General features: G+C 35.9%; 1 protein-coding gene across 1 annotated transcript in view; it reads left to right on the forward strand.

The window, feature by feature from the left end:
• ern1 (endoplasmic reticulum to nucleus signaling 1) overlaps nucleotides 1–23,486 on the forward strand; it is a 50,630-nt gene that overhangs the window by 10,162 nt on the left and 16,982 nt on the right. Inside the window, exons 2-11 of the mRNA XM_081371357.1 lie at nucleotides 7,135–7,255; nucleotides 10,907–10,940; nucleotides 13,000–13,072; nucleotides 13,293–13,365; nucleotides 15,744–15,866; nucleotides 16,834–16,935; nucleotides 17,014–17,275; nucleotides 20,091–20,169; nucleotides 20,470–20,635; nucleotides 21,428–21,543. Coding sequence (XP_081227483.1) covers nucleotides 7,135–7,255; nucleotides 10,907–10,940; nucleotides 13,000–13,072; nucleotides 13,293–13,365; nucleotides 15,744–15,866; nucleotides 16,834–16,935; nucleotides 17,014–17,275; nucleotides 20,091–20,169; nucleotides 20,470–20,635; nucleotides 21,428–21,543 — 1,149 coding nt within the window. The remainder of the gene's footprint in view (nucleotides 1–7,134; nucleotides 7,256–10,906; nucleotides 10,941–12,999; nucleotides 13,073–13,292; nucleotides 13,366–15,743; nucleotides 15,867–16,833; nucleotides 16,936–17,013; nucleotides 17,276–20,090; nucleotides 20,170–20,469; nucleotides 20,636–21,427; nucleotides 21,544–23,486) is intronic.

Genomic DNA, 23,486 nt, shown 5'->3' on the forward strand with positions numbered 1-23,486 from the left:
AGTCGTGTATGGTGTGCAACAAGGGTTGGTGAATACATTACATGTGGTGTGACATCATCAGGTCACATGACCAGGAAGTTATATAGATTTGCGTATTTTAAAAATTCATTAAAAATACACTAAATGACATTTTCGAAATCCAAGTCGTGTATGGTGTGCTCCAAGGGTTGGTGAATACATTACAAGTGGTGTGACATCATCAGGTCACATGACCAGGAAGTTATATAGATTTGCGTATTTCAAAAATTCATTAAAAATAGACAAATTTAAATTTTCTAAATCCAAGTCGTGTATGATGTGCAACAAGGGTTGGTGAATACATTACATGTGGTGTGACATCATCAGGTCACATGACCAGGAAGTTATATAGATTTGCGTATTTCAAAAATTCATTAAAAATACACTAAATGACATTTTCGAAATCCAAGTCGTGTATGGTGTGCTCCAAGGGTTGGTGAATACATTACAAGTGGTGTGACATCATCAGGTCACATGACCAGGAAGTTATATAGATTTGCGTATTTCAAAAATTCATTAAAAATAGACTAAATGACATTTTCCAAATTCAAGTTGTGTATGGTGTGCTCCAACGGTTGGTGAACAAATTCCAGGTGGTGTGACATCACCTGTTTCTATAAGATAAAATGAAATTTTGGGAGTACAATGTAATAACCATGTACCCATTCATAGTGAATATCCCATGCACAGCTTAAAACTATCTAAGCCTATTTGACAAAAAAATAGGTTGTCCACTTAATTCACATCTTTACATTTTATTAGTATGCTTTGCGTGGTTTCGCACCTTGGAATGCTTATTTGTGTGTGTGTGTGTGTGTGTGCAGTTTTGAGACAGTCCCTTAATTTGCTTGGCGAATGTCTAACGAATGTCCAACATAAAACCTACTTTACCGCACCTGTTATAAGGCTGATCTTTGTGTGCCTGCTGTTTAATCTGACTTTATGGACAATGAAGATATTTCTGATATGCAGAAGTATATGCATGCTGTGATCTGAGCAGAAACACCAGAACAATAGCTTTATATGATCGAGTAGACCCGATCACTAGTGTCTAGAGAGAGTTATCTTCAGGTTTTCATGAGTCTGTGCTTCATGTATTCTCTGGACTTTACTATAGTATCTTTTTTTATCAATGGATAAAAGTGCCTTTGTCTACGGTGTCAAGAACTGGACCTGAGCCTGTGTCAGCTTTTCCACAACACACCTTTTAAACTTCATGAAAATCAACCGATAATCGGTTTTACCGATATTTAATTGGGTGTCGGTTTTGTAATATCGGATTCGCCGATAAACGCCGCCATCTTGTATTAATCTTAATCAATTAAATCACTGCGTCAACGGTGTTCAAAATGTAAAATAACTCACCTTTCTTAATTAACAAACTTTATTTAACATAACAGCCGTTAATGCACAAATGAGATATCGGTTATCAGGCACATAAACATGCAAATAATCGTATCGGTCATAAAAAAATCAATATCGGTCGATCTCTACTAAACATCACAGAAGATTTACAGCATTTTGGTAAAGACTGGCAGTGAAAAACAATAAAAAAGACACAAATGCACAAAAGGCTAATGCCTAAAAAAATGACATGTATAACAGCTGTTATGATGTGCGAGTTATGAATGCGAGTATATCAAACAATTACATTATTTAAAACATTTTAAAGTATTTATTTATTTACTTGTTTATTTATCTTGAACAACTGTCTTGAACAAAACGGTCTGATAACTGAGATCCTCAGACATCAGTGATAAAGATAAAGATCAAGACTTTCTCCATTGTGAATATGATCAACATAATCCAGGAATATTTCATATAAATGCTTGGCATTTTACATACCGCACATTACGTACAACTATCAGTCTGCGCACACATCCCTTTATTAACGTTTAGCCTATTTATTAAAATGCTTTATTTGATTTTTTAACAGGAATGAAAACAAGACTTCATAAAACAAATTTGAGTTGTGAAAATGACGTTTTATATGACTTATATTTAAAATATTTTACAAAATAGAAAATATTTCCCTCATATTTTGATGGTTTAATCAAAATTTTGACCTTTATACACTGTAAGTTTATTGATTTCATCCATGATTTCAGCATAACGTCTAGTTTAATTCTCCTGACGTTACTCCGATCATCTGTGTGTGTGTGTGTGTGGACTTGTAGCTCACAGGAAGTGTGTGTGACTCATGATTCAGTATTAATTATCACTCTATTGTTTCTCTGTTTTGCTGTCTAAAACAGAGAAACAAGGCCGTCCATTAGAAGTGCAACTCTCAGCTATCAAATAATGTTGATTATCTAAGAAAAAATATATATATATTTGTTTTCTGCATTTAGGCTAATGTCTTTTCCCCAAATATCATCTTAAAATGTGCCGGATGAAAGCTAAAGAAATGTGCATTTAAACATAAGTATACATTCACTAACTGTGCAGACACTTTTATTTAATTGACTTTCAAATGAGAATAATTCATTGGAGAGAACAAAACAAGTAGTGCTAACATCCTAAATTACCAGAGTAATACTACAATAGAGCGGCTGTGCTGATAAAATAAATGTGTGTTGTACATTTTATGCATTATACACTCTGTCAGCTGTTGTTATATACCCAAATAGGCCTATTATTTTTAATAGGGATGCACCGATGTGAAAATTTATGCCGAAACCGATAACCTTCATATTTGAAAGCCGATAACCGATATATTGGCCGAGAAATCGAAATCCACATTCTGATATATTTTTTGAGAGCCTCACTACAAAAACAAAAGTCTCACCATTAAAATCCATGTCCCAAACACACAATTATAATGTTTTTATTATAATTTTATGTACCCGATATTACACACTTTACTGTATTTTCCTTTATTTGAAGTGATTTCAATCATATTTCAAGCAATTCAAACCCATCATGTTGAACAGTGCGCATCTGAAGAGTCTCAGCTGAAGGAAATAACACATTATTTATCGGCTTTAATATATCAGACACATTTTCTTATTGGGCCGATAACGATAACATTAAATATGAACCGATATCGGCTGACACCGACACATCTTTAATAAATGCACATGTTGCAATCTCTGTTAAAATAGTGTGTGATATTTCCCTCTTCTGCAGCGCCGTTGGAGAAAGAGGATGTGGAAGTGTGAGAGAGATTGGGTGGACCTGCTAATCACACACTTTAATACACAAATAAGTGTGTATTCACACTTGATAGTTCATTTTAGTTGTGCCCAGATCTATAGACCATGTGTTTTGCTTTTGTGGGCGGAGCCTAACCTGTGACCTAATGCCCAACTATATTTATTCATGAAGTGCGTTATAATTAGTAGACGACACTGAGGATTGAAGCACATCGTGTCCCGTTGAGTTTGTTTTCATGTCATGCTAAAGTAACTCTGGAGGAACGTTTGCAGTGTGATGATGATTGTGTGTGTGTGTGTGTATCAGTGTTTCAGCAGATGTTTTCTGCTCTCTCCTGAAACCAAGAGTGTGTGTGGCTGTGTTTCGATGGTGATCGAGTCCATGTGAGGTCGTGAGAGATCTCACAGCTGTGCAATGTTTGCTCTCGCTAACCGTCAGGTTCAAACCACTAAAATACATTATCAGCACGTGGTCCAGTACAATGTGTGTGTGTGTGTGTGTGTGTGTGTGTGTGTGTGTGTGTGTGTGTGTGTGTGTGTGTGTGTGTGTGTGTGTGTGTGTGTGTACGAAGTCTCTTTGTTTAATGAAAGCCACACCAGAGTCAGACTAGTTTCTCTAGGTGAACGGGTTGTGTGTTTATTGAACAACCGTCTGTCTAGAGGTCAGGTTTAGCTTCAGGCCGGGAGTGATCAATGTGCGTTTCTCTCCTCGTTTCAAGCATTTCTTTTAAAATCTACAAATATTGGGTGTTGTTTGAAGCAACTTTTGGATTCAAGTTACACTTTTAAAAAGAAAAAGGGAAAGAGATTGTTGGTATTCACGGCGCTAGCAATGCCAATGTCATGGATTTGATTCATTAACTGATAAAAATGTATAACTTTCATCACAATTTCAGTGCAATGTGTGTCGCTTTTGGATAAAAGTTTCTGCTCAGATTCTTGGGAAATGGAGAATCACGATTGTTTTGTTTCAAATAGAGATCACGATTCTCCCACGAACTTGTAATTAACTTGTATTAACTTGTAATTTACTAGAGGTTCTGACAAAATGTTAATTGCTGACGTCAATTTGAGTTAATTATTTAAAAAAATATATAATAATTTGAATGAATGATTCATAACCCACCTCTACTGCCAGTTTTTCACATCGCAGTAAATTAAAATACAAAAACAATAATACTTAATGTAGGGATGCGCCGATATGAAAAGTCAAGTCAAGTCATCTTCATTTATATAGCGCTTTTAACAATGTAGATTGTTTCAAAGCAGCTTTACAGAAATAAATGTATAATTTAAGGTAACAGAGATTGTTTTGGCCTTATAGCGGTTCTTTAATAAAGTAAAGAAGACTTTGGGCCGATACCGATAACCGATAATTCTTATATTTGAAAGACGATAACTGATATATTGGCCGATAAATTTTCATATCATTTTAACCTGATTACAAAAATGTATTGGCTTTAATATATCAGACAAATTTTACTTATCGGGCCGATAACAATAACATTAAAAATTAACCGATATCGGCCGATGTCGATATGATGGCCGATATATCGCGCATCCCCTAAAAATAACTTGTAATTTACTAGAGTTTCTGACAAAATGTTAATTGCTGAAGTCTATTTAAAAATGTTTAATTAATTTGAGTGATTTTTTTATATTATTTTTAATTGGTTTGAATGATTCATAATAACCCACCCTGCCAGTTTTTCACATCGCAGTAAATTAAAATACAAAAAAAAAAAAAAAAAAAATACAAAATAAAAACAATAATGCTTAATGTAGGGATGCGCCGATATGAAAAGTCAAGTCAAGTCATCTTCATTTATATAGCGCTTTTAACAATGTAGATTGTTTCAAAGCAGCTTTACAGAAATAAATGTATAATTTAAGGTAACAGAGATTGTTTTGGCCTTATAGCGGTTCTTTAATAAAGTAAAGAAGACTTTGGGCCGATATCGATAACCGATAATTCTTATATTTGAAAGACGATAACCGATATATTGGCCGATAAATTTTCATATCATTTTAACCTGATTACAAAAATGTATTGGCTTTAATATATCAGACAAATTTGACTTATCGGGCCGATAACAATAACATTAAAAATTAACCGATATCGGCCGATGTCGAAATGATGGCCGATATATCGCGCATCCCCTAAAAATAACTTGTAATTTACTAGAGTTTCTGACAAAATGTTAATTGCTGAAGTCTATTTAAAAATGTTTAATTAATTTGAGTGATTTTTTTATATTATTTTTAATTGGTTTGAATGATTCATAATAACCCACCCTGCCAGTTTTTCACATCGCAGTAAATTAAAATACAAAAAGAAAAAAAAAAAAATACAAAATAAAAACAATAATACTTAATGTAGGGATGCGCCGATATGAAAAGTCAAATCAAGTCATCTTCATTTATATAGCGCTTTTAACAATGTAGATTGTTTCAAAGCAGCTTTACAGAAATAAATGTATAATTTAAGGTAACAGAGATTGTTTTGGCCTTATAGCGGTTCTTTAATAAAGTAAAGAAATAAAGAAGACTTTGGGCCGATACCGATAACCGATAATTCTTATATTTGAAAGACGATAACTGATATATTGGCCGATAAATTTTCATATAATTTTAACCTGATTACAAAAATGTATTGGCTTTAATATATCAGACAAATTTTACTTATCGGGCCGATAACAATAACATTAAAAATGAACCGATATCGGCCGATATCTGCTGAAGTCTATTTAAAAATGGTTAATTAATTTGAGTGATTTTTGTATATTATTTTTAATTGGTTTGACGGATTCATAATAACCCACCCTGCCAGTTTTTCACATCGCAGTAAATTAAAATACAAAAACAATAAATGTCATGAGTTTCATAGTAGTTTATCGTCAACCGGTAATCATTTTTAATCCCCAGCTTTAATTAGTCAGATGTTCAGTTACTTGTGTTTTCTCCAGTTCTCTCAGAGTTGTTAGCGCTTTCTTTCATCGGACATCCAGCAGAAGTATAATATGTTTTCAGCCAAATCATGTTTATTTTAGGTTTGAGACGGTTGAATACACAGACGTAGTGGTCAACTGATCTGTTTCCAAGGCAGATATTTTTAATGATCAACATCAGCCAATAATTGTCGTTTTAATACTAGCAAACTTCATAAAATCCAGCTGCCAGATGATCTTATATAAGTACAGCTTGTGTTAAATGCCTTTAGTTTACAGTGTCATGTTCACTTTATACTGTATTTATAAGTGGTGTTATCTGGTCTATGAGAAACTGTGATTCCCAGACTTACTAGATTACTGTGGGTTAGAGTGTTTACTTCCTTTTTATTCATGTTTTCTCTTTGTGAAAAAAATATGTCCGGCCACACATGTTGTGAATCCGACTTTGAGAAGTATTTCTACTATCTACAGTGGCCAAAAGTGATATTTGTTTTTAATGACCCTTACAGGTTTGATTAAACCATCAAAATATGAGGAAAATATTTTCTATTTTGTGAATTATTTAAATATGAGAGAAGAACAAAACACTAAACTTAACACTAAACAAAAAGGCTAAAAAAAAATATTAAAAACTACAGCTACAGGTTTTATTCTGCTATGCAAAAAAAAAAAATGCACATAAACTAAAAAAAAAAAACATACATAATGAGTTATTAATATTCCATTGGTTCTCTCTTGTGTTTTTCTTTGCATGTGTTCATAGCTCTTTGTATGACAGCCTGGCCAAAAAAGGATGTTTTAATGCATTATCATCACAGATAAGACCATTGACTTCAAGCACATCTACGCAATATGCTTACAAAATCTTCAACAGATGTTTAGTAATATTTGAATTAAGGGTGAAGATGTCGATCTCCTAGGCCAGACATCACTTTTGGCCACTACTGTTTTTAAGAAAGTTGTAAAGAATAAGAAAAGTGATGTGTGTGTGTGTGTGTGTGTGTGCGCAGGGCTCCTGCATCAGCAGTACGGTGTCAGTGCCCGAGAGTCTGCTCTTCGTGTCCACGCTGGACGGGAACCTTCACGCCGTCAGCAAGAGATCTGGAACCATCAAGTGGACCCTGAAAGAAGGTACGCATAATCATACGCTTTAGTTTTAAAGGTGCAGTCTGTAAGATTAACAACTAGTGGTGGAAATAGGTACTGCACTCCAAAGTCACAATATGAGAGATCGTTATTTCCCCGCTTCCACAGACTCGACGCTCACACGGGTCGGCAGTTTGAGTTTCAGATCACAGTGAAAGTAGTGAAAGTGAAACACCAGCACTGTTGTTTGCAGGAGTGTAAAACTGTTATCAGTGTTTCTCAACGTCTTTGACTTAAAGGCCACGCTTGACTTAGCCTATGCTGTTTTCTTTGAGCGTGAGAGTTCATTAACATGCGGTGACAATGGCAGATGCGCTAAGAAAGCACATTATAATTGAAACCTGAGAGATTTCTGTCTCTCCACCGAAAGTCTCATGCAACCAAAACTTTCACATATTAAGAAGATATTGTAAAAGTAATCCGTATGAATCGAGCAGTTTAATCCAAGTTTTCTGAAGAGACACGATCACTTTATATGATGAACTGATTAAATTTGGGCTTTTGATCATATATATATATATATATATATATATATAAACACTGATTGACAGTCACACATAGAGCACATTAAATAAGGTTCGCAAACCAGTGAGGTTTGCTCTCGCGTCTCACACAAACACACCTAAGCTTCCACAAAAACCAGTTATGGTTTGTTTTTGCATGTAACGCACGGTTGAGCTTCTGTGTTTGACCACATTTAAAGATCTATGTGTGTGTGCTGATCAAAGTGAATAAGAGCATACATTCAATCTGTTGTTCATCATATATATAAATCGCTTCTCTTCAAAATACTTGAGTAAAGCAGTTGATTCATATAGATTACTTTTACGATCTCTTGTGGAAAAAAATATTAAAAGAATATTTTTATTTGTGTTCTGAAGCTGAACCGAAGTCTTATGGGTTTGGAAAAAAATGACAGAATTTTCATTTTTTAGGTGAACTAGGCCTAACACTTTAAACTATTTTACACAATACTTTTCCGAATTTATTTTATATAGGACCTCATATTAATTTAAAGACTAAATGCAATATTTGTACTTTATAAGCATTCTGACACATTGCAGAACCATTTAGTGAATGCAAGAAGGTGTATTAAAAAACAGTCACAACAACTAAGAAATTCACTTTTCCATTCATATACGATGAAGAATTTGGCGAACTTAAGCAGTTTTCACTTTGACTTGCTATTTGAATTGTTATATCTGTCAAGGGAAATATTAAAAGCATTAAGCAATTGTTTTCACTGCATTTATGACACGAGGTGGTATTCTGGTTTTTCCTCAGCATGCAGCTGGAATGATAGCAGGTTTCCTTACGCAATAATATTTTGAAACTCGGTGCACAAACTGTGTGTCATCAAGGCCAGGCACGTCTGTTCAGCTCATTTCCTCTTGAAAAACAGCACATGAAGGTTTAATGCATGTTCTGCAGTGTTTATTAACATGCATTGAGTGGAATCTTCCATTACTGGCTCTACTTTTCAATATTCACATGCATTTGATCCTGTTGTCTCTCAGAAACCTGATGCACAGGCTGAGCCAGTCAAACACGCAGGCCGTTGCTGTATACACACACACACACACACACACACACACACACACACACACACACACACAGTGTGCAGTCGGACCTGATAGTCTGTGTTTAAGTGCGTTGTCATTGTGGCCCTGTTCTCACATGAGTGCTAGACACTTTGGTTACACTTTTTTTTACAATGTCCTTGTTACATTTGTTACATGTACTTATATACTTATACTACATGTACCATAGTAATAATAGTAAATTATGTATAATTACATGCAACTAACCCTCAACCAAACCCTAATCCTACCGTAATCCTATAGTAAGTACATGTAGTTAATTAATATTACTCAGTACTTAAATATATAATTACACTGTAACAAAGACACCTTAAAATAAAGTGTAACCGACACATATAAGACATTCAAGACCTTGATCATTTTTCTAAAGGTTACTATATTAGCATTAGAAATTGGCACTGACCAATCAGCATCCAGGAGTTTTATTTTTACAGTTTCATCTGTTTCATAAATTGGAGAGTTTTTGCTCCAAAAATGTAATTTGATTAACGATATTTGAAGTCTGTAGCTGTGTTTCCATCCAAAGGTTCGAGTTTAACTAGGGATGCACCGATATGCAAATTTTGTCTGATAACCGATAATTCTTTATATTTGAAAGCCGGTAACCGATATGTTGGCCGATAAATCTAAATCCAAGTTTTTATATAATTTTTGAGAGTCTGATTACAAAAACCAAAGTCTTACTATTAAAATCCATGTCCCAAACAAACTCACAATTATAATGATATTCTCATTATAATTTTATGTAGCCGTGTGTAACTTGTGTTACACTGAACTGTATTTTCAATCATATTTCAAGTAATTCAAATCCATCATGATGAACGCACTGTTCATTGCACTAGCATCTGAAGTGTCTCAGCTGAAGGAAATAATACATTATTTATCGGCTTTAAGATATCGAACGTTTTTTTTATTTTTATTGATACCGATATGTTGGCCGATATATCGGTATATCCCTAGTTTAACTTGCACACAAAATTGAAATATCGCATAAAAGTAGTGTTTCCTTCTCATGTGCTCAAGAGAACAAAATCAGCATTTTCTTGGAAATCAGCACAAAATATCTGTAATAAAAACAGAAGTTGCTGCAATCAAGGAAGAAACTGTGGCTCTTTTTTCCTCCATCGTAAATGATGTAATGACTGAATAAAACGCAATAAACGCTGTCATGTTCTCTTGTGTTCGGATGCTGGTGTTCGGGAACGCAATCGTGTGAGACGCCTCTGGAGGGAATTAAACTTTCTGAACCACTAAACCAACATTTTGAGATGCTGCGATGCCATTGGTCCGCTGGCTACTCCAGTTATCCAATCACAGCCTCTGAGTTTTTTGTTGTGCATCAAGAGATTTGTTCAGTAAAAGTGTTTCCATGATCGTAGTTTATGCACGAGTTATCGGATTAAACATTTATACGCCTCAGTTGAGCACGTAAGGTTTTATGCACAATTTATGCGCATCTTTGCATTTCCATATGGCTTTTTAAAGCGATATCCCAAAATGCGCATAAAAATAGGTGGATGGAAACATAGCTACTGTAAAATAGTTAATATACACACACCTGTATCACTTGAGCTCTATATCAATCATTTTTACCAATCATTTGTTCATGTGTTGTATCTAGTGGTCAACAGATACAAGTTTGTTTGTTTTTTTGTTTGTTTTTTACTGGGTGGCCATTGGCTGATTTAAACCAATGAGGTTTGGTGATGCACACATTGTGAAGTTGTTTGAGAGTATAACTAGACTGTGATTCCAGAGCCTTGTCAATTTTCCATTTGTGTTATTTGATGGGTTTGAGTACTTTCTAAAATATGTGAAGATAAAATAGAATTGTTGTTTATATGAAGGTCTTATATAATAGAGTTGATACTAGGAGGATAAAGTGCTAATGGATTCATTTATGTGAATGGATCTCTGTTTGACACCCAACACTTAGTTTGCTTGCATTGTATTGTCTTCATGTTTGCTCATCCCTTCATTTGCCTGTGATAAAGTTTATATCTCTTAACTGAAATGTCTCTCATTCCCAATGCAGATCCTGTTTTGCAAGTCCCGACGCACGTGTCAGAGTAAGCTTTCTTTCACCTATACCTGAGCAGTTGTGCATGTGGATCATTATAATCCTCCAAACCTGTATTTTTTACACAGTTCTTGTCCATACAATGACAGTTTATAGTGACCAATCTGAGTTTTTCATTAAAGGAGTCATAACCTAGTCTTAATTTGGACACCTACTGCTGTATTATAGTCTTTCATGCCCTTCTAAAAAATAAAAGTGGAAAAAAAAATAAAAACAGAGTTCTTAAAACCTTTATTTCTGAAGGCATTATTGTCTCGCGAGATCTGATGCGATGTTTTGGCTGTCGTGGACGTAGAGTCCATTCCCCGTGTTTACCTTGAAGCTAACGTTACATACAATAGCCGCATTAGTAGTTAGCTGCTGTTTGTTACACACAGTAGAGCAATAAAAACAGTCTTACCGTTTCAATTTCAGGCAAGTCCCGGATGGTTGGAATGGCACCTTTTTTCAAACGGAGCTTCGTGGCCAACTTCGCCTGATATTGGCCCAAATTTGTGAATGATTCCGGCGTAAAATGTTTAGCGCAGACACCGAACAATAAGCAAGTTGAAAGTGTTGCTGGGACAGCGTCACTAAAAATGAATTTCATCCACTGGTCCCTGATAGTTTGGTCCGTTTTTGGTAGAGAAAACACATTTACATGTTGTTTGTGGCAGTCAACCACAGAGCAACTCACGTGTGCACTAGGTTTCTCCATCTTTCGCGACTGAACTGAATATGAGGGGGAGAGGGGAAGGGCGGGCTTCCTGCTACGGTGTCCATATATGGTATATCCTGCCCCGTCTTGACGTCAAGACGGGGCTGAAATCAAAATCTCGTTTTTTAGTGCGCGTGCACGTGGGCTATTTTACAAACCCTGAGGTAAACAAACGCTATACCTTTAAAATATCGGCTTCCCGGCCAGTGTATAATCATTATGCAATCATAACATACATTGATTCTCGTGGAAAAGTGAAATTTGCAGGTTATGACTCCTTTAAAATTAGCTTTATGCAAAATTTGGGATGCACGATATATCGGCCACCATATCGGTATCGGCCGATATTTGTTGTTTTTTAATGTCATCGTTATTGACCCGATAAGAAAATTTTGATATATTAAAGAAGATAATTAATGGATTACTTAGACACTTCCAATGTGCACTGTTCAACATGATGGTTTTGAATTGCTTGAAATATGATTGAAAGGAAAATACAGTAATGTGCAACATGTGCCGTGCAAGTCTGTAATATCAGCTACATAAAATTATAATGAGAACAGAGCATCACTTTCTCGTAATTGTGTGTTTGGGACATGGATTTTAATGGTGAGACTTTGGTTCTTGTAATCAGGCTCTCAAAGAATAATACCTCTAAACCTCTAAAAATTAATATTTAGATTTATCGGCCAATATATATCGGTTATCGCCTTATCGGCTTTCAAATATAATGAATTATTGGTTATCGCCTTTCAAATATAAAGAATTATCTGTTATCGCCTTTCAAATATAAAGAATCATCGGTTATCAGCTTTCAAATATAAAGAATTATCTGTTATCGCCTTTCAAATATAAAGAATCATCGGTTATCAGCTTTCAAATATAAAGAATTATCGTTATCAGCTTTCAAATATAAAGAATTATCGGTTATCGCCTTTCAAATATAAAGAATCATCGGTTATCAGCTTTCAAATATAAATATATATCGGTTATCGGCTTTCAAATATAAAGAATCATCGGTTATCGGCTTTCAAATATAAATATATATCGGTTATCGGCTTTCAAATATAAAGAATCATCGGTTATCGGCTTTCAAATATAAAGAATCATCGGTTATCGCCTTTAAAATATAAAGAATTATCGGTTATCGCCTTTCAAATATAAAGAATTATCGGTTATCGGAAACAGCCAAAATGTTCATATCGGTGCATCCCTATACAGAATATATCATAAATAACATCATTCATACAAATCATTTGTTCATGCATTATATTTAGTGGATACAGATACAGTTTTTTTTTTTTTTACAGGATATAAATCCTATCTGATATGAAAAGTGTTTGTTTCACAGGCCTGCGTTCCTCCCGGACCCCAACGATGGCAGTCTGTACTCTCTCGGAGGAAAGAACAACGAGGGTCTGACGGTGAGAGACAACTTCTTTCCGTTTCTCTTGAAGGACTTCCTCTTTCTCTGGGAGCTAACAATGATATTTTTAGTAATGATAGTTTTAGAAATGAGCAATATCATTTTAAAAGTGAGACATCTGAGGTCAGTAGCAATAGTAGCACCCACACTAAATGAGTAAACTGCTTTTGCTGAAAGAAAAAGTTGCTTATCATATGTAACGTGTGTGTGTGTTGCAGAAACTGCCGTTCACCATTCCTGAGCTGGTCCAGGCGTCGCCCTGCCGCAGTTCTGATGGCATCTTGTACATGGGTGAGAAACTCAAGCATTACTATTACTATAGCTTGTAGTTAGGACTAGAGATATTAATCACTAGATTTTAAAGTCCCCCTGTGGTGAAAATCAAGCTTTTGATGTTGTTTATGTGGTGTTTTTAATATGCTTTAAACCATATAGTGCTGGGCAACGATTAATCGCATCCAAAATAAAAGTTTGTGTTTACATAATATATGTGACCCTGGACCACAAAACCAGTCACATGGGTCAATTTTCTAAAAATTGAGATGTATACATCATCTGAAAGCTGAATAAATAATCTTTCCATTGATGTATGGTTTGTTAGGATAGGACAATATTTGGCCGAGATACAGCTATTATGAAAATCTTGAATCTGAGGGTGCAAAAAAATCGAAACATTGAGGAAATCTCCTTTAAAGTTGTCCATTTATGTTCACGATTGTGCTGCATTCACTCACAGAAATACATGTTTTATATATTTACAGTAGGAAATTTACTAAATATCTTCATGGAACATGATCTTTACTTTATATCCTCATGATTTTTGGCATAAAAGGAAAATCAATAATTTTTCACGCCATCCAAGATGTTCATGTCTTTCTTTCTTCAGTCGAAAAGAAATGAAGGTTTTTGAGGAAAACGTTCCAGGATTTTTCTCCATATAGTGACTTCAATGGGGTCCAACAGGTTGAAGTGTAATTTTGGTGATCAAAGATGAGTTTTAAGGGATAAAATGATTGACTACAGGGGGACTTTAAATGTTGATTCGACATGACTAGCAGGAGTGTCACACGTTTGAGGAACTGGTCTCTCCTAACGGCCTCCCTGGATGGGTGGGCACTGTGGGATTGCTTCATAATCTCACTGCAAACACCACAATAAGAGGTCTCTCTGTGCCACCCTTTCTAAACCACCGAGAGTGCGTAATCACAAGGCACAGAGACATCTATAATGACACGCACCCAGCCCAAAGAAGCAGGCCAAACACTGATTAAATCAGGCAGTATCTTAATCCCGTTACTTGTTAATCTCTCCTAATTAGATTTATTAATGGTTCAAACATTAGCGTTGAAGTTGTCTCATATATTGTTGAATATCACAGGAAATAGCTCTGTTTGACTCAAAACCACACTTCTTTCCTGAGATAAACATGTGGTGTGTTTGATCTGACGTGCTGATGTGTGTTTACACATCCTGACGAGAACATTTACCCATGATGCATCAGTTATCTTTGGACTTTTGATCTCTAAGATGATAAAGGGATAAATGAAACTGGGGGAAAAGAACGAGCACATGGGAAAAGCATGCACTGAATATGTAAATGACCACTTATCTTTCCATTTTATTTAGTTGTTCTTGTATATTAGTGTGTTTTATTCCTGGCTTTGTTGTTCATTGGTGCAAAATTATGAAAATTATGAACTTTCCCTTTCAGACGATGTCATCAAGCCATCTAATTTTTCCAACTTTCTTTAAAGGATCAGTATAGTTGATCTTTATATACAGCATCTATGGCATGCTGTTGATTAACACAAAAGATAATAATCAAGATATGCACCAGAATAAACATTTTCAAAGGTATTTTACATGTTAACATGAGGCTAGTGTGATAGAAAGTCCCGTTGTGGTGAAAATCAAGCTTTTAATGTTGTTCATATGTCTTTTTTTTTTTTTTTACCGTGTGTAAATTCATAAGTCAACACCATTGCTGAGTATTTTCTCCTTAAAACTACAGTGAACCAAAGACAGTCTCAAAAACACGGTTTGAAATCACCGTTTCTGAATTAGTTTATTTTTATGAATTAAAGTAATATTTCCACTTGCCAGCATTTACCACAGTACAGTTGAGCAAGTGGATCAGTTATTCTGAGCTGGTGTCAAGTCAGCTTTATTTATATAGCGCTTTTTACAATACAGGGTGTTTCAAAGCAGCTTTACAGAGATAACAGGAAAATAATGCAACAAAGTTTGTTTCCAGAAGAAAATAGTGTCACAGTCCAGCTTAAGTAAGTTCAGTGATGGTTCATTTCTGTTGTAAAACAAAAAAAAGTTATTTATTTAGTTCATTGTGAGTGTGAGTGAGTGGAGGCGGGGCTCATTTGCATATTCATAAACCGCATATACTAAATGAGGCAAGGGTGTCGAATTACATTCAAGCTATTTTAAGGCATGAAGAAATGATTTCCACACAGGAAAAAATAATAATGTCATTTTGAGTATCAAAGATGAGTTTTGCACACAATCTTTTGTTTTTTTGCAAACGGAATGAGAATGACTGGTTGAATGACAGACGCTGCACATAGAGCTGATCTTGAATTGAGTTTGAAACATGAATAACTGTATGAAGTATATGAAGGTTTGAGCATGAGATGTGTGTGTGTGTGTGTGTGTAGGTAAGAAGCAGGACGTGTGGTATGTTGTGGATCTGCTGACCGGTGAGAAACAGCAAACACTGACCTCCACTTACGCTGAGATGTTCTGTCCATCTTCATCTCTGCTGTACCTCGGACGCACAGGTGAGACCTGTACCTCTAGCTCTACCTCTACCTGTACATGTACCTGTACCTGAATATGCTTGTGCTCTTTCTCTGACTAGATATATTTAAAATAATGTAGGCCACTTTTTACTGGTAACTTTTAGCATTATCAGGACCCACAAATATTGCATTATTATATATTATATTCAACATTATATATAGCAGTTTAATGTAGTACTGACACTAAAACTCTGAAAACGTAATTTTTTTTCTCAGTAATTTTCATTTTGGGTGAACTATACACAATACATATTGTCACTATCCACGATACATATTTTTGCATTTTTGTATTGCGATATATTGTGACACGATATATTGTTACACCCCTAATACTGACAAGTGACGGCATACATTTTTCAGATTACAATAACTGTTAAAAGTTTTTATCATGGTATTGAATTGATTTGAAAGATAAACAAACATTATTGTTGTGCTTAAGGATGGTTTTAAGAAATTAAATAAACATTTGAATCAGTGCACAAATAAATAACGATTTATATGCTGTATATTGCATTTCATATTTCAGAATATTTCAGAATTACTGATTAAAATATAGTTGAAGTCTATTATGAATAAAGGAGCAATAACCATAATAATTATGACTAAATCTTAGACAGGAACTAAATATGTTGATCCAGGAACAGGACAGGTGACTGTGCATTTGTTTATGTAATGCACATGTAAACGAATATGTGATGTGAATCAGATTGCAAAATGTGGGGTAGTACATATAAACAGAGTGGAAACACTATTTTACAGTGTCCTTGTTGATCATGTACTCACTATAGTATTAACAGTTAAATATATAAAGTATAAAATTAGAGGACGTGAAAAATGAAAAGTGCGTCGGGCTGAAACTAGCAAAACACACTTGCATTGAGTCGAGTGTATGATCGGGCCCAAAGATTTGTGCTTTGCTGATCCACTGATTGTGTTGTTCCCTCAGAATACACAATCACGATGTACGACACCAAGAGCCGAGAGCTTCGCTGGAACGCCACTTACTCCGACTACGCCTACACCCTTCCGGACGACGACACCAAACACAGTGAGGATCCATCAGTGGCAGTCTGGAAACCCTTTCAGATCTCTTCCACATTACATTGTTTCTCCTGTGTTCTTCCAGACATGGCCCACTTCGTGTCCAACGGGGACGGGCTGGTGGTGACGGTGGACAGTGAGTCCGGGGACGTGCAGTGGGTCCAGAACTATAACTCTCCAGTGGTGGCCATCTACATCTGGCAGCGCGAGGGCCTTCGCAAGGTCACACACACCAACGTGGCCGTCGAAACTCTGCGTTATCTCACCTTCATGTCAGGAGAGGTGGGCCGCATCACACAGTGGACGTATCCGTTTCCCCGCGAGAAGAAAACCAAAGATAAACTCCTGTAAGATAAGATCAAGTACTATGTTTTTCTGTATGCCTGCACAGGGTTATATTTTATTTCTATTTGCTTCATTTCCACAATAATATTGGTAACAATTTATTTTACAGTGTCCTTGTTACATATGTTACATGTACTTATCGTAGTAATAACAGTAAATTATGCATAATTACATGCAACTAACCATGCAACTAACATGTAGTTAATTAATATTACTCAGTACTTAAATATTACACTGTAACAATGACACCTTAAAATAAAGAGTAACCAAATAGGTTTAACCTTATCGACAGTGTTGGTCATCATGTCATTTTGATTTTCTTTAATGTTTACTTGTGAAACCACATTTTACTCCAGTTTGGCTCTTGCTGAGCTGACATGATTTGACTTGCATGTTGCGTCTCCGATATCTAAGCCACATCCTGTCTGTCTTTTAAGAAGTGTGGGGAAGAACTGATTCTGGAAAGTGTAGTATGAAGTAGTAATACACAAATCACAAATGTATTGTTCATAAGATTTTAAGAATGCTCTTGTTACACAATTTGTTTCAGTAAGAGGTCTACACTCACACTTATTTCATTTATTTATTTGATCAGATTAGCATCAGTATTGGCAGAGACTCAAGATTGCATTATCTGTATCTGACATGAAGAAATGCTATCAATCCATCCCTAGCTTTGAGCAGAAACCCTCTTTGTGGTCCACGGTTTAAAGCAGATCACTCTCTAGTCTTAGGCATGTTAATACGCCCCACCCACAGCTGTGGAATCAGCAGAGCGCTTGCAATTTTTACGCACTATGCATCTCAGCACTCATTGACCCGTTCGCTCTGTGGCTTTATGTGGTCTTTTGCATTCCTAAACACTTCCACTTTTCGATAATACCACTTACAGTTGACTGAAATTTCAAGACTGACTTATTGTACAGGTCGCATCCTATCACAGTACCATGCTTGAAATCAGTGAGCTCTTCAGAATGACCAATTTCTTCACAAATCTTTGGAAAGGTGCTTGATTATCTACACCTGTGTAGGGGTGTGCCGGTTTCAGAATTGGTGATGACGGTTATGACGTGAGTCAAATGTGACGGTTCGTAACATAACCATCGGGGGGGGGTTGAATAAAGGAGCAGACACTTGATCGCCTAAATTAAATAATAATAATCAATGTTATCGATAAAGATATGCGGATGGGGTTTTATTTAATCCGCAACCGCACTCATCATCCGCACCGTTTTTTTTTTTTTTTACCAAATTTCAAAGCCGCACCCGCCCATGTGATTGTTTTGCGGTCTATGGACGAAGGAATGCTCTGCTGATGCGAGCCACGAGAAAGCCCTTGTCTGTTCTAGAAAGGTTGCAGCAAAGCTTAATGTATGAGGCATAGGCCTACGCTGAGTTTCATTCATTTACGATGAGATGCGCTCTAGTTCGCAATGCAAGTGAACGCGGCGCACCAGCGCCGGTTATTATATTAACCTGCTTTTTAAAAAATCTGCTTTTTATTTTTTTAAATAGGCCTACATGCAATTGCTTGATGAAACATTTATTAAAATTAAGATACAATTTGTACAAAACAAAATTCATTTTAAAGAAAGGATTTTAACAATAAAATACAAGTGAACGCGGTGCGTTGGCGCCTCAATGTCACGGTTATTATATTGTCTGCTATATCTGCTTTTTATTAAATACATGCAATTGGTTGATGAAACATTTATTAAAATTAAGATACAATTTGTACAAAACAAAATTCACTTTAAAGAAAGGCTTTCTACAAATAAAAACTTAATGAAGTGGTAAAAATCATGTCTGACGATTTACAAAACAAAACTTGCGTTGGTAGGCTACTTGGCAAAGAATCAAATACAGTTGGAAACGACGTAGACCATTGATGACACAGACTGTTAACAATTGTTTTTAATTAATATTTAAACATTCTCTTTGATAAAAAAAATGTTTGTAAAAAATATTTTAATAACACGGTTTTGGCGGTTATAGAGTTCTAATGAGGGTGTTCAACTATAACCGTCGGTCTCACGGTTATATACTAACCTTCACACCCCTACACCTGTGGCAATGGGTCTGATCGAAACACCTGCATTCAATCATTAAAGTCCCCCTGTAGTCAATTTTATCATCTTTGATCACCAAAATGACATATTTAAACCTTTTTGCCTTGAAAAAAAATCTTCATGCCTTAAACTAGCTTGAATGTAACTCGACACCCTCGCCTCATTTAGTATGCACGGTACTATGAATATGCAAATGAGCCCCGCCTCCACTCACTCAGTCAGCTCAGAGATCCACTGGTTGACGATCACACATTGATCTGATTGGTTACAAGGTAGTTTGTGACGTCAGAAACACCAGCGATTTCAAAGCGTGTTTTTGAGACTGTCTTTGGTTCACTGCAGATTTAAGGAGGAAATACTCAGCAATTCTGTCGACTTATGAATTTACACATGGTTTGTCTTAAAGCATATTAAAAACACCACATAGACACATAAACAACATTAAAAGCTTGATTTACACCACAGGGGGACTTTAAGACGTGCGTCCCGATACTTCTGTCCATTTAGTGCATATTACAGTAACTGGAGTAAGCTCAAACTTCACTCTTTACTATATAGGCCTAGACTCTCTCTGGGAGTGTTGTCATCATCATCCTAAAGACTTTCAGTATGCAGTATTAGTGCATGGATAAAGATTAGCCATTGTATAAAACCTAGCAGTTCCTTGATAAGCTATTTACAGGCAGAGAATGTAACTTTGGAAAACAAGCTCTGAGTAATTCACTGTTTTTGGCTTGTGTTCTGACAGGTCCACGTTATATGTAGGGAAACACTCCACTGGTCTGTACGCGTCTCCCTCACTGGTGCATGATGGGGTTACTGTTGTGGTGAGTGCAATTAAAAACCTCAAATATGTGTTTCCTCATACGTTTATGAGGTGTGTGTGTTAATTTCATGAGAGAACCATTTGAATACATGAATACAAAGATCATGATTTCTAAGAACATGAGTTTTAAAGCACATTTGTCTTTTTCTTAATCATAGACTACTTCATTATCCCATATATTATTTTCAGTGTTAAACAATGTAAGGCCAGAAATAAATTTTGACATTTTTATTTAGGTCTGAAAAGTCCCTAGTGCTGTTCTAGTGCATGCATGCTCATAACAAGTGTGTGTGTGTTTCAGCCCCGTGGCAGGACGTTTCCCATGCTGGAGGGTCCCAGTAACCAGGACTCGAGCGTGGAAGATGAGCAGGAGTGTGTGATCACTCCCAGCACAACAGTGAAGTTCAGCGCAGCGCTGAGAGAGAGGAACCGCATCAACTTCATGAGGAACTCTCTGCTGCTGATAGGTACACACTCCAGCAGAGATGTGTGTGTGTGTGTGTGTGTCCATCACGCCCTCTAGTGGAGACGCTGTGCTTGTGTTGAACAAACTTTACAGTAACAAAGTCACAATGCATCTTCATATTGTAGGGAAAAGTGCGAATGCAAAAGGGATCTGTTTGCTAAAAACTAGTGCTGGGCAATAAATAATCGCATCCAAAATTAAAGTGTGTGTTTGCATAATATATGTGTGTGTATTGTGTATACATAAATACACACACATTGTATTTATACACACATACATGGGGGCATTGAATTTAACATTTAATTTAATATTCAACAATATTATTGAGACACCATTATATGAGAACTGAACTGAGCTGGTTTTCTCCAGAGTGGATATATATATATATATATAAATAAACTAAATTAATAACTTTTTACAACAAAAATAAATGAACCATCACTGAAAGTACTTAAGCTGGACATTTTCTTCTGGAAACAAACTTTGTTGCATTATTTTCCTGATATCACTGTTAAGCTGAACAATCTGTGTGTAAAAAGCGCTATATAAATAAAGGTGACTTGACTTGACACACATGCATTTATATATTTAAGAAAAATGTGTTATTTATATATAAAATATTTGAACTTTTATTTTGGATGCGATTAATCGTTGCCCAGCACTACTAAATGCATACAATTTGTGTTTTGTAATATAAGTATACATAATTGTTTACTCATAATTGTTAATAAGTATCTTCCCACTTTTCTTGCGCTCTACTTTTAATAAGGTATGATATGTTTCTCTGGCTCAGGTCACCACGAGACGCCACCTGACGCTCATAACAAGATCCTGGAGAAGTTCCCGGAGAACATCCCTCGCCAGCACGTCAACATCATCCCTCCGGCCACAGAGAAGACCATTGAAGAGGTACAGTGAGAACGACATCACATCCCGCTGGCTTTTTTTATTATTTTTTGTCTAACCAGGTAAAATCATCATTTACAACTGCGACCTTGCCAAGACAAAGCAAAACAGTGCAACGAAAACAACACAGTTACACATAGAAATAAATAAACATACAATCAATAAACCAATCCATATACAAAGTGCAAATATAGTACAAAATACAATATAATTAAGAAAGTAGGACAATAAATAGGCCATAGTAGTGAAATAAATTGCACATTTACACTAAATTAACATTGGAAATATGAAAATGCAAACAAGGAATTACAAATAAAAATACTGAAGTGCACAATAAACGGAAATAAAAGGGCTATAAACAGGCGCAGTGATCAATAAACTTATGATGCTTAAAGTTAGTGAGAGAAGTAGGAACCTCTAGCTTCAGGGATTTTTGCAGTTCATTCCAGTCATTGGCAGCAGAGAACTGGAAGGAATGGCGGCCAAAAGAAGTGTAAGCTTTGGGGACGGCCAATGAAATATGCCTGCTAGAGCGCATACTACGGGTGGATGTTGCTAAGGTTACCAGGGAGCTGAGATAAGGCGGGGATATGCCTAATAAAGACTTATAAATGACCTGGAGCCAATGGATTCGGCGACGAGTATGTAGAGTATGCCAGCCAATGAGAGAATAAAGATCGCAGTGATGAGCAGTGTATGGGGCTTTGGTAACAAAACGGATAGCACTATGATAAATTACATCCAGTTTACTAAGTAGAGTTTTGGAGGCTATTTTGTAAATAACATCGGCAAAATCAAGGATTGGTAGGATGGTAAGTTTTACAAGGGCGTATTTGGCAGCATAAGTGAAGGAGGCTTTGTTACGAAATAGATTTAATTTTGGATTGGAGATAGTTAATGTGAATCTGGAAATTAAAATGGAAATTTGACAAGTCACATGTGTAATAAACCCATGGAGACAATAACCAGAGAAGTGAGTTTCACAATGTAGTTTCAGAAGAGGAAGGAGCCCTTTAGATCACATTATTATTATTATTATTATTATTATTATTATTAGTCAGATGTCTGTGATGGGTTTTATTAAAAGAGAACGTGTGGTAGCATGGCTTGGAAAGCATGTGACTACCTGTAAATCTGTTACTCAAAGAGGCCGATGTTTTCAAGTACATGAGAACAAGGAGTGCCTCAAGGCTGCATCTTTTCCATTGTTCTGTTTATGATTAAAATAAAAGGTATTGGAAGTGTTATAGGCCCGAATGCATCGTGTCGTCTCTCGATGATGAATGGGGTGTTTGGCGATATATGTTACTGGGGGAAAATATGAATATGATTGATTAAGTGGAAACACAATAAATGAGTGGTTACTTGAAAACTGCAAACCCTGCATGCATCCACTGCTATCTGCGGTGTCCCTGCATATGACCTGTAACTGTTCATTGATATTCTTGGATGGTAAAATGACTTTCATCCCTCATCTAAAGCGTAAAGGACCCAGTGCATTTAATTACTACATAATAGAAGTAGCAGAAAATGCAAATGCACTGCAAATTGCACTGTTCTTTTAGGGCCAAACAGTTTAATATTAATATAATGCAGTTAATATAAAGCAAAATCTACACAATCAAGCTTATAAACCAATATTCTCCCCACAATAATTGCACAACCAGACCCAGCTGTATCAGACGCTTTGGAAAACACATCAGATGTCATTAAAAAATTGTCAGAATAACAAATGATTTGAAAAAATATGCATCTTCCCTTTCAAATTTAGACATGTTGTACACAAAGTATCGTGTCGCTGTCCCTGACCATTTTATTGAAAGACAAAGAATCACCAAAATGTCAAAATTGCATCACTCCTTAGCCCTATTTGGACGGTGATTGTTTCTCATGGGGTCGTAAGGTATTTCCAACATTTAAAGGGGTTATTCTGTGATTTTATTGGC

This window comes from Scardinius erythrophthalmus (assembly GCF_964197995.2).
Source record: "Scardinius erythrophthalmus genome assembly, chromosome: 1".
NCBI classification, from domain to species: domain Eukaryota; kingdom Metazoa; phylum Chordata; class Actinopteri; order Cypriniformes; family Leuciscidae; genus Scardinius; species Scardinius erythrophthalmus.